The following is a 12439-nucleotide window of genomic DNA, read 5'->3' as shown; positions in this document are numbered from 1 at the left end:
ACGGAAAGGCAAATAACCCAAACAGAGCTGAATGTTTAGATCAGCAAAACAGCAGTCTAGACATTCAGCTTTGGGTTATATATATATATATTTACATATGTGGAGTCAAATTAGGGTCAATAATATTTTGCATCCAGATAAATAGTTTTGCATCCGTAGAAATAGTTTTGCATCCGTAGACATAGTTTTGAATCGGAAAAAAGTGTTATAAAACTATTTCTGCGGATGCAAACCTTTTTCTACGGATGCAAAAGTATTTCTATGGATGAAAAATATTAATGACCCTAATTTGACTTAATAATATGTATGTATGATCACAAGTTCCTATACAACTGAAATATATCAACGATCACAACCATTTCGTACCCTTGCTGATTTCTTAAATCCGTTAAACATTAGGCTACATTTCTATCTCAGATTTGTTAGAATTTGTTCGTGTTGTAGGCCTACCTGTTGATACCCTGTCCTTATCAAAACGAATACAAAATTAGGCTAGCCTCATGTTGTTTTGGCTACAAGACAAATGTGAAAATACGTTTTCATAAAATTACACTGAATGATAATTGGAATTTGAAAAGGCCTACAGGGGTTAGCAAAACTACATCCAAAACCATGTTAATCCATGAACATAACAAAATCCACTGAGCTAAAGTGCTGTTATCCAGCCAACATTCCATCGCTTTGAAAGAAACGGATTAAAACTATTGCCTGCTTTGTTGGTCAGTAGCCTAGCCTAATGATCATCTTTGAAATACTGGCTAGATTACTACCAGCAAGACAATATTAAATAGAAACTTTAGTTTCAGTTAATTAACGCGCATGAACTCCAATTGTCATAAATTAACAATGGAGAATAAGAAAGTAGACGTACGCCAGATGGCAGCATTCTAACATTTATCGAAGTTCTGTTGTAGATATGCAAGTGCCCAATAGTCAGCTGCAAATATGGATTAACCCCTCAAAAAAATTATATCAGAAGGTTTCTCTGTGGTTTACACTAGCATCAGATGTACTTAAAAACATCCTAAAAGTTTACCAAAATTTGACTCTAAGTAAGGCTCCATTTTCAAAATGGCAGCCGTCAAGTCCTTAAAATGACCATTCTATTCCTCCTAGACCAGGAATACTGGTGCCTGATACATGTTTTTGCCATGTAATATTCTAATGATCAAATTTACATGATAGACAAGTGATTACAAGTACAATTATATATTAAAACAATTGGTTACAAGCATATTTATGCGAAAGTAAGTACAAAACTGGGCTGCCATCTTTCCAATCCACACCATGATCTGGTAGTAAACTCTTTGGCAGTGGTATTTGGTTGAGGACTCAATTGGAGGTAGACGATAACGATTTTCTTGCTAAAAAGGTTGTAGCGCGAAGAGGCAAGTCAGTTGGTACTCTTTCTGCTAGACAACACTGCCATTGCCTTGGTCCCATGGTCCTCTATGACATTCCTTGCTTGATGTGTGAGCAGAAACACATTTGCACGCACGGGACTGGACGGTTGATTCACTATTCACAAGTTTCTGGAATTCTGTCTGTTTGCCAACACAAAAAATCAGTGAAGTTGTATCAGGTGTGAATAAACAACAACTGGGAACACAAGTCACGACCCAGGACTTGTTTCATCTCACTGAAGTTGTACACTTTAGTAGCTTTGTAGAGGTAGCACAGGAGAAGAGTATCCTCCCCTATCAAGGTTGTGGGCTGATGTTCTGAGGCCTTGACTGCAGCTTTGACAATGTCCACGTCAGCATCACCCGATGCTTTGATAACAGTGCAGCCCTTCTTCTCCAGCTCCTCGGTCATAGGATTGAGAAGTCCTTGTTGGTTGCCAGATCTGACAGGAAATCCTCCTTTCTTCCCACAAAATCAGTCTCTGCATTGAAGTTAACGATGGGGTGAGTGTTTTCACCATGTCTCTGATGCGTATTGTCTTTGAAGGAAGGGCCTTCGCAATAACTTAAAAAATGACTGATTGCTTTACCATAATGGCGTATGGTAAAGTCTGTATATGACACCGTAACTGTCACCCTTTTTCCATGCCAAGCGGTGAACCAGGGAGCCACCGTCAAAGGCCGGGTTTCCCAGATTCGTTAAGAAGCTCTTAACGCTAAGATCTTCTTAGGAACGTTCTAAGAGCTCTCTAGAACGCTCTTAGAACGTTCCTAAAAAACTCTCAGCGTTAAGAGCTTCTTAACGAATCTGGGAAACCCGGCCAAGGACAATAATGCTCAGTTGGTAGGATGGAATCCAGGACAGTTTTGTTAGATTTCTTGCTTGAGAACTCAGTGACTTTTTTAGCAAAATGGTATACACTGTTACTGTGCTGCCAACAACATTTCAATGTGGCAAGCAATAGACCTATCAAATGTCAATATTCTCTTCCACCATCTTTTGAAGTGCTGAAAATTTGGAATTTAGTTTTGTTGGGTTTAGTATAATGTCACCTATATACTCAAAAACATGAATTACATATGTATTACTTTATTCAAATTGAAATGAGTGACCACATTAAAGGGTTCGCTCACAGGCCTCTGTTCGGGCTGATTCAGAATGAACTTATACATTGAATGTCACGTCTGTGTTTTAGCAAAAAGGCTATGTCAAAAAACACATACTGAGTAGGAGTTACATGACATAGGCTAAATCGTTTACATCTCTGGTTCACCCCAAACAAAGATAAAACCTTACAGTAATCTCACAAAATCATGTATTCCATAAGTATGTAAACATGTCAGTGCAATTTATGTAAGTCCAATGGATTCATAGACCCAGAAAACATGGGGTTATACCTCAAGATTACTTGGCTAAGTCAAGAGTTATGATATTTTAAGGGCTTCCAGCCCATCTTGGACGCAATCTTGAAAATTACACCTTTCTAGTGGTCAAACTTTGGTAAAATTTTAGTATGTTATTAAGGACATCTAATACTACAAAAACAGCTGAGAAACCTTTTGTTAGAATTTTTTTGAGTTGGTGTTAGTTTTTTTTTATATATGCAGCCACCTACAATGGCGCAACAGCCGCAACCTATAAAATCATTATTCTGCGAAAGGCATGTTGGTCTCGTGGATTATTAGTTTAATAAATAAACATTTCTATATCAATAACATGCACAGCCTACATTTGAGCCTAGTCTATAACAAACAACTATTATACAAACATTATAATGACCCTGTGTAGGTTAGCATATGACTAGACGTACGCTGGGAAAATTAAAAAGGGAGGGATTGGTATAGCTGGTGTCTTGAGATTCTATCCAAACTTGTTGCTTCCAAAAGCAGAATATATTTGGATGCTTGTATGCGCACGCCCTCATCTACCAGACCGAGCAAGCGACCAAAGAGATTGAATTGACGTAGTCTATTTTCCAGCGCCAGTATAAATATGCCCCCCGAATCGTCGACACTAGTCGACACACAGACTTCATAGCCTCCTGTTCATCTCTGCTCTGAGGCGAGGTGAATTACAGATCAGATCACCATGCGCTCTGCAATAACTGGAGGTGTAGCTTTTTGCGCAGAGAAGCTTGAAGTACGAAGTAACTGAGGACATTTTTGAAGTTTCGACATGGAGATGACAAACGACACAACAACCGTCTGGTTTTCAAATGGCAGTCTTGATAACTCGAACAAGACAAATGTCACCGAGGACATTGAACTAAGTTACCAAATCATCGCATCCTTTCTCCTGTCAGCCCTCATTTTATGTGCCATATTTGGGAACGCTTGCGTTGTTGCCGCCATCGCTTTGGAGAGATCTCTTCAGAATGTCCAGAACTATCTAATCGGCTCTCTGGCGGTAACGGATCTGATGGTGTCTGTGTTAGTGCTCCCCATGGCAGCGCTTTACCAGGTCTTAAACAGGTGGACTCTTGGGCAGGTACCGTGTGACATTTTTATCGCTTTAGATGTCTTGTGTTGCACATCATCCATTCTGCACCTGTGCGCCATCGCTTTGGACAGGTACTGGGCTATAACTGATCCCATTACCTACATGAAGAAAAGGACCCCGAGAAGAGCGGCGATTCTTATTAGTGTGACTTGGCTGGTAGGCTTCTCAATATCTGTCCCACCCATGTTGATCATGCGGTCTCAGCCCATCGGTGAGACAGAGGAAAGGCCCGATCCCATGAAGTGCGAAATACGACAAGATACACCCTGGTACACCATATATTCAACTTTTGGGGCATTTTACATTCCATTAATCCTTATGCTTGTTTTATATGGACGGATATTTAAAGCAGCCAGGTTTCGGATCAGGAGAACAGTGCGCAAAACAGAAACTAAGAAAGTATCTGACTCGTGTGTGGGGCTGTCTCCAGCTCTTTTTCACAAGAAATCAAATGGAGAGCCTGGAAAATCCTGGAAAAGGAGTGTGGAACCCAAGCCGAATCCGTGCGTAAATGGCGCAGTCAAGCACGCGGAAGACGGCGAGTCGCTTGAGATAATAGAAGTTCACAGCAACGCAAAGAACAACCTGCCACTGCCTAATACACCGAATTCCGCTCCACTCTTTGAAAGCAGACACGAGAAGAACACAGAGGCAAAGAGAAAAATCGCCTTAGGGCGTGAGCGCAAGGCTGTGAAGACCCTGGGTATCATAATGGGAACTTTTATTTTCTGCTGGTTGCCGTTCTTTATCAGGGCACTGGTAATGCCGTTTTGCAAAACGTCGTGCTACATGCCCTGGTGGCTGGGAGATATTATAAACTGGTTGGGGTATTCCAATTCCCTACTGAACCCCATAATTTACGCATACTTCAATAAAGACTTCCAAAGCGCTTTCAAGAAAATAATAAAGTGTCATTTCTGCAGACCATAAACTCACATTATATATTTGTGTAAAATGTTGGATTCCTGGTTTATTTGTTCAGAAATGGTTCTGAAACTGTTTCTATTTCTGGTGCAATATTTTCAAAAAGGTTACGGTGCGTTAGTTTTGAAAAGTGGGGTCAGATGATTAAAACAGGGTCAGCATGAAGACAGAATAATATTGGTTATTATTATTATTATTATTATCACGTTAGCACCAGAATTGTCTGTTTGGAGGATACATCTGTAATTATAAAGTCTGACCGTTTATGCCCATGACAAACATTCTGCTTTGTAGTGATCAATAAACCATGCCATTTCAGAAAACTGCGTTTGTGTTGATATTCTTTAGAATGTGACAATGAAACCTGAAATGCACTAAATACATGAACAAGGCACACCGTTGTACCGTGTATAATTGAAAAGGTAAGTTTGTAAATGCTATTTTAGATTTTAAACTAAGGAGAATGCAAATGAGTGAAAACAAACTGTCATGTACAGATCCAGATAAAAAAGAGACTTCAGAGGTTTGTCCTGATTCCATCCAAGTTGGACTGCATAGTTTAACCACCAGATAATAATGACTGTGCCTTAAGATTAAACGTATATTATAGGGCTAGCACTAACGTGAAGAGCAACAAAGGGATACTGGTAAATGTATATTAGACATATAATATATGTATTTATATTTCAGTGTGTGTAAGAGAGAGAGAGAGAGAGAGAGAAGAGAGAGAGAGATAAATAGTGAACAATAGAAGGCGAATAAATTACTTCAAATAGAGTGAGATAAACTAGAGAACCGAATGAATGTTTTCAAATGTATAATAGAGTTCAACTGCAGGATAACTGTTTTATTGATGCCACAGATACACCTTTAGGCATAGCACTATAACTGTCTGAATAGTGGAGCCGAGGGCATGTATGCTGGTACATACTCATATGATGATATTTAATAGATATATTTGAATGCTAAACTATGCGCGTGTGTCAGTTTGCATGTGTCTGTGTGTGTGACAGAGAAAGAGCGAGAAGGTTAGTGATGCAAATGATCTCGAATGGCGCAAGAGAACTCGAGAAGAGAAAGGAAGGGTCTCAAATTGAACTATGTACAGAGTGAATGCTTTGGATTTGATTACTGCCATTATTAAGACAATCTTATTATGTTTTCTGGGAGCCATGTGTCATCTAGTGCAGCATTAGCATAGCTACAAAGCAGTCCCATTTGCATGGAAGAAATCAATTAATCTCAACCTTCCACTTATCACAAAGATAAACATAAAAACAACACAAGTACACAACATCTGTATTGATGTATTTGACTACTATCTAAAATTATATTCAATTGTTCTAGCTTTGCACAAAAAATACATTTTAAATGTTTATCTAATACTATTGTATTGTAGTTTTTGTTGTTGATTTCTTACAGCTGCACATCTACATTTGGGTCCATCAACTACAACATGTCCAGCAAATACTAGTCTGCAATGAAAACGTGACTTTTCCTGCTGTGTCTTAAACATACATATACAAATATACATAACTGTATACAAAGTTACCAGTGTTGACCAGAATCTCAAGTTGTTCCTAAAGCTAACTATATACAGTTACCCACGAGGCCGGTTTGGCAAAAAGCCTCTCAACGGAACTAAGGACGAAGAGCAGACACGTCGCCATAGCGACACCCGGGGGCTGCAAACCCTGGGTCTGAGGGGCAATTATCTGATCAAAGGCCAGATACAATGGAAGAAAATAGAGATGTCCTGCATGCAGGCCAACAGCTGGACCCACAACACCTTCCCAGAGCACCCTGTTGCTGTTTTGCCTCCCTGACTCCCAAACGCAAGCCCAGAGCCCTGCCCCCCTGCCCACCTCGCTCTCCCAATACCTGGTTTCAACTCTCCTCCACCATTTCATCCATCCTACTCCCTTGTTCACAAATAATATCTAGTGCTTGTCAGCTCCACAATGTTCTCTTTGAGTTGCAACAAGGCACAGGTATAATTTCACAGCAAGTATGTTATGTGACCACCGCCTCCTCAGATTCCTGTGCAATCTGTGTGTGTCTTAGTGAACACAGAGTGCACTTGGCAGTAATTCACTGTGTGCATTGAAGAAGGGGGAGATGGAGGGGGGGTCGTGGATTTCGTCCATGTTTGTTTGAGTTGCTCAGTGGTGTTCTGGGATCAGCCCTAGGTGGTCTTCTGTCAGAAACATTATGTTCCAGTGTCTCGAGTAAACTTGTGAAACACGATAAATCCCTTGAGTCTGTCTATCTATTTCTGTATTCCATTGGTTTTCTTTTGAATAACCGTCATGATAGGAATAAGAAGTGTAAGAAAAAAGTAGTTCTTTAACTGAATCAAATTTGCGTTGCAGGTTTTTCATTTTCATTACCTATATTTGCACTATACCGATTTGCATTACCTATATTTAAGATTCTTTAGGATATTTAAGTTTCTCAAACATGACTCCTATCAGGTGCAATAATGTCCATACACTCTATCTACCACCAGAAAAATACCTGAACATTTTCCTCTTGATCTGAAAGAGAAATGTTTCTCACTGGTTTTGTGAAACAATTGTCACATATCACACATATCACAGTCTTTCTTTCACCAATCCCATTTTCTCTCCTTCCCTTCTCACCCCATTTCTCTTTAATGACCCTCTCAACCCGCCCTGCCCGAGACGACCCCTACTGTACGCTGTCATCGGATGTGGCGCCAAGAAATGTACACGTGTGACATCAAACAGAGAATCTTTGTAGTGTTGCTGTTTGTACATCCAGCAGGTGCTGTCACTGCGCCCCCCACTGCACCCCCCACCGCACCCCCCACCCCCATCTCACACACCTGTGATCCTTACCAAAGATGATGACACAGACATGACAAACACTGCCAAGGGAGCAGGGCAATCACAGATGTTTTTACTTTTACTGCATTACAACATTTTCTGAACTCATTGAACTGATGCGCCGATGCAAGTATTGTTATAGTTAGTACAGTAATCCCCAGCAAAACATTACAGAGTTAACAACACAGGGCTGTTGGAAGCAATATTTTACAATGTCTTATTGTTACAAACAAGTCTTATTGTTTTACTCCAAGGTTTTCAACCCTGCACTGTAGTTTAGGCTCACTGTCAGAACTTCAGCTCTGCTTTATTTGTAGGACCAGGAGGTTACTGCTACTTCCACTCTAAGTACACTCTAGTCTCCATGTCTCTCTGCTTCTGAAAGATGAAGAGCAGAGAAGCAGAACAGGAAGTCAAGAGAAGCATTTTTCACCAACAACCAAAGAGTTCATCAGTGTCCAGCCAAGTGTCATTACCATTTTAAAGGTCACGGGTATAGCTGTACAGTACACTAGGTGTCAGTGGATGAATTAGAACAGGCTTTTGGCGGAGCAGGATATCTGTCAGTAGTCTTTAAAGTGCCAATTAATTAGAAAAGGATGGAACAACAATCAGGGCTTCTCACTGTAAGAAATACAACAATCAAAAATCGTATGCATTCAAAGTATAAATCCATCAAAAACATAGTTATTCACGGCCATGATAATGAGCAGAGAACATTTATTCAAATTCTTGACTTGTTAGACAAGCTCAGCTAGGTAGAAACCACAGAGGGTTCAGTCGTGGGGTGAAAACTCAGAGGAACGGGAGCTGCACCCCCCCCATGGTGAGCAGGTGGAGATGAAAAGGACTCTGTTGCTTAGCAAGAACGAAATTCTTCTGTGAGAAGCAGTAGTGAAGGAAAGTTACCTGCACAGTTCAACACCCATGTCTCCCAGCTGTTACTCCAAAGCTGAGAACCATGGGTTTGTAACATTTTCTACGTTGCAGTATTGTATGAAACATAAAACATTGGCTTCAAGGGACATGACGCAATGTTACTGCGTTTTGGATTGATTTGTTGAAATGAGGCAGTCGTGCGGCGCAGTTAAAGTTAATTATTCAATGATTGTACTTACATTCTCTCTCTCACACACACATTAACATACATTAACACACACACACACACACACACTGAGCACACCCTCCCCTGAGGACACAGAATGTCCATGGCTCGATTGCCTCTTACACAGATGTTGTGAGGATTCATTCTTGTCATTTTAATATTTCACCACCTGCTGGGGACCCCTGATGCATGGATCCAGCATAAAAGCAATTAACAGAACTTCCGTGATGAAATACTAATTGGCAATCAGAGTCTTAATTAAATATCGTTTCAGACTTAAACTGTTATTATGGCCCCGCGGATTCTGTTTTGAACTATGAGGTCACACAGTGAGACTGAAGAGCATAATTGCAAGTTTGGACAACACAATCTCTGGCATCGCACAATAGGGTCACGCCGAGGATCCAGAACTGCTGAGAGAGAGATACAAAATCATTTATTATGGTTTACTGCAGACGCATGTTACAGTAATAAGTGGAGTGAAGGTATTATGAAGCATCTGAATTCAAAAGCCTATGAGGAGTGAGTTTTACTCGGCCAGGCCGCGTGAGTTTTTGCATGTTTTTAGTGAATTCCTGATGAATTTAGGAATATTTTCAAATGAATTTTGTCATGAAATTGTCCACAGGTTTTCTTTAACATTTCACAAAGGCTTATGAATTCATTTCCCCCTCAAAATAACTGCAGATAGATGTATGTCAGATAATCTTGCAACCATTCAGGCGTGCCTATCCAAATGACTGTAGCTATCGGTTGTTACAGCTCCTCTCTCTTTCAGTCCAGTTACTAACGAAGTGTGATGGTGGATTGGATTACTAAGCTTTTACTATGGCGACGACATTCTTGCAAGCAAAGTCAGAGATGGCGAAAGACTGGCACACTGAGTCAGAGGTCTTGTATTTTGCCAGGATTAATATCTATAGCTTGTTACATACATTCTCAAATCGAAATGCCCATTTCACATGGATGAAAAACAGTTGGTTGAATTTAGTTCTGTGAGATGAAGAATCAATTTGACTCAAAGCAAGTTCAATAGTAGGTATTTTAAAGGTCACATGTTAGAGATGAATCCTTTATGTGTATAAATATTTTGTCTCTGCACGAGTAAAATTGAAAAAGCCATGGGCGGAAATAAGAAAAGGCAAGTCGTTAAGTAATCTAATGGGAGAAAGGAAAGACAGAGAGCACATGAGACAGGGCGTTATCCAGCGACGGAAAAAAACCAAGCCAGGAAATTCATCCCATCAGAGGAACACACGCTCTCAGCTACTATACTGTGGTGGACAGAACATAACAATCAATGTTCAATCAAGGACATTAAGACTGAAAATAAGCAGATTACAGAATGGGTAAGTTTTGCACGATTGACCCTAATGGATGCTTGAGGTTCTTGTTTAATTGAATTGATTATCGCAGCTGCAACCTCTGCAACATGATCTTCGACAGGCGTTTGAGGTTAACACTGGGAAATATTCAAAACACGGAACAATTGTGTCACACAAAAGTGTGAAGCATTGCAATCAACTCATCAGGATCGTTTTCATAATTCTCGAAAAACATGTCCCTACAGAGAACACCCACAAAGTCTCTCAAAACACTTGCTTTAGACTTCCCAGAACCATTTTTTTCACCCTGAGCGTCATTTAAGACATGCCCGGCCGGGATCGCGTCAAAGGGCAGAGTGTTCAAACAGGATCACTTGTGTCTGGCTGAGGCTGGACAACCTGGATGGCCGAAAAGCTCCGATCCGGGAGTAGACTTCCGCGTCGGAGCCGGCGCCCCACGACAGGTGAGGGCTGGGAGGGGTGGTGTGTATGATGGGAAGGGGGAAAGGGAGAGCCGCGAGGGGAGGCGTGGGGGGGAGAGGCGGCGGGGGGAGGAGAGGGGGTGGAGGGAGGACGCGATGTGGAGGGGGAGGGAGAGTGGGAGGCGGGGAGGCCGGCGGCGGGGGTAGAGGGGTGACGGGAGCGTGTATCACTAGCTTTGGCGGGGGCTCCCCAGAGGGGGACTCCACGGTGGGGGGTCCCTGCCGTCGAGCATCGCCGTTAACAGGCAGTTCCTGAGGCAGATCAGGGTTCTTAAAGGTGTAGGTGGCAGCGTGGCAAAAGCTGTAGTACTCCAGAGCGTCTCTGGTCCTGGCAAGCTTCAGCCTGTGTCGGAGCTGGAGGAGTCTGTACAGCAGCAGCAGGATGACAGCCCCAGCCAGGGACAGCAGTAGCACGACCAGCTTCACGTCCAGGTTCCAGCAGCCCTGGCCCAGACCAGGTGCGCCACAGGGGGCTCTGGGGGCCACCGGCTGGGGGTAATCCTCCTTGCTGTTTACGATGTCCCGGCTCAGTAGGGGCTGGATGGTGTCCGGAGGTATGGGGTGACTGCTCCTCAGCGCGGGGTGTGGGGGGGCCTGTGGCGGAGGGAGGACCTGCTGCCCCTGCATAGCTCCCAAGGTTGACCCCTTAGAAATGTGGGGCTCGGTAGAGCAGGGCTGCAGCTGCTGCTAGTGAGAGGCTTCCACCAGGTAGAATAACAGTGTCAAGGGTGACAAGCTTGAGCCTCCTAGCCGCCTGTCTCAAATGGCTTCATCTGCAGGGAAACGTGCAAAAACTGTCAAACAATTTAGGTATCCGTAAATTCAGGTGTGATGGTTTAACAGAGTACCTTAATATTTAACATGCAAGAATACAAAATAAAACCTACTTACCCATGTTTCTAGTTTCTAGAATGTATGTTCTGAAGACTCAACTTGGACCTTAGATCTGTAGCTTTCCAGGGTGAAAACTCCACCCATGAGAGGAAGCCAGTGAAACCGCAGGAAACACTGCATTTCCTCAACACTAAACACTAGCAGCCAATTGGGCAATTCTTCCCATCTCCATGGTTACAGGAAACTGGTAAAGGATGTCTTTGCTGGAAGCTTTAGCTTTTTTTTTCAAATTGTATGTACAGAGAGTGGGACAATTGTGCCACTTTCTCTCCCACATTCTCTCTCTTTCTCTCTCTCTTTCTCTCTGTAACACACACACACACACAGTTTGAACATATTACATGTAACTGAGCAGGTCTACCTTTTCTGACTTGCACATGCTAATTGGCTAACTTGTCATCATGTAGACCTCAAGGCCAAACACTAAATCTTTTGCACATTAACATGTTTTGACTAGCCACAAAAAAGAAGGAAATGTATTATGCATTATGATGATCATATGTGTGAATGGTTCAATAATGTGAGCATGTTTAGTCATTGCCTGAGGTCTTTGGTGCTTTTGTAGAAAGGGCTTAGGGGAACGATCAGCCTGTATTAATGCAGCGTTATCACACAAAGTCCAGGCTTAAACAAAAAGCTAAATATTAGGAAAGGGATGAAAATGGGTTTCAATGTTTAAAAGAATATTTACCACCAGTTTAGTGAGTGTACTTTTGATTAGATTTTTATGGTTCCTCCTACCGGAGGAAACCTGTTGTTTTTGTTAGTATTCTTATTAGGGATCCTCCAGTAGGAGGAAACCTGTTGTTTTTGTTAGTATTCTTATTATTCTTATATTTCTCTGCTAAATGGCCAAATAGCTCAAAAAGTCCTGGACCCGATTTTTTCCAATTTGGCCCAATGATACAACAGGTCACTCATTACTCCCAGGCAGCGAGTATGGGGTATTTGCAGAGC

The 12439-nt window shown here is 41.9% G+C and overlaps 2 protein-coding genes across 2 annotated transcripts; one reads left to right on the top strand and one right to left on the bottom strand.

Annotated features, from left to right (window-relative positions):
* Positions 1-3579: 3579 nt before the first annotated feature.
* On the top strand, positions 3580-4833 carry htr1ab (5-hydroxytryptamine (serotonin) receptor 1A b). The gene has a single exon (XM_084693831.1). It carries the CDS (start codon positions 3580-3582, stop codon positions 4831-4833), a length of 1254 nt encoding a protein of 417 aa, XP_084549957.1.
* Positions 4834-7764: 2931 nt separating this feature from the next.
* LOC146220526 (uncharacterized) lies at positions 7765-11338 on the bottom strand. The gene is made up of 2 exons (XM_084693916.1): positions 8153-11338; positions 7765-8054 (listed from the first exon to the last, which is right to left on the bottom strand). The coding sequence occupies exon 1, from the start codon at positions 11213-11215 to the stop codon at positions 10451-10453; it is 765 nt and encodes a 254-aa protein (XP_084550042.1). The 5' UTR covers positions 11216-11338; the 3' UTR covers positions 7765-8054; positions 8153-10450.
* Positions 11339-12439: the final 1101 nt, after the last annotated feature.

Source organism: Hypomesus nipponensis, chromosome 27 (assembly GCF_054491055.1).
Source record: "Hypomesus nipponensis isolate SF chromosome 27, ASM5449105v1, whole genome shotgun sequence".
NCBI classification, from domain to species: Eukaryota; Metazoa; Chordata; class Actinopteri; order Osmeriformes; family Osmeridae; genus Hypomesus; species Hypomesus nipponensis.
This window is presented reverse-complemented; position numbering and strand designations above follow the sequence as displayed.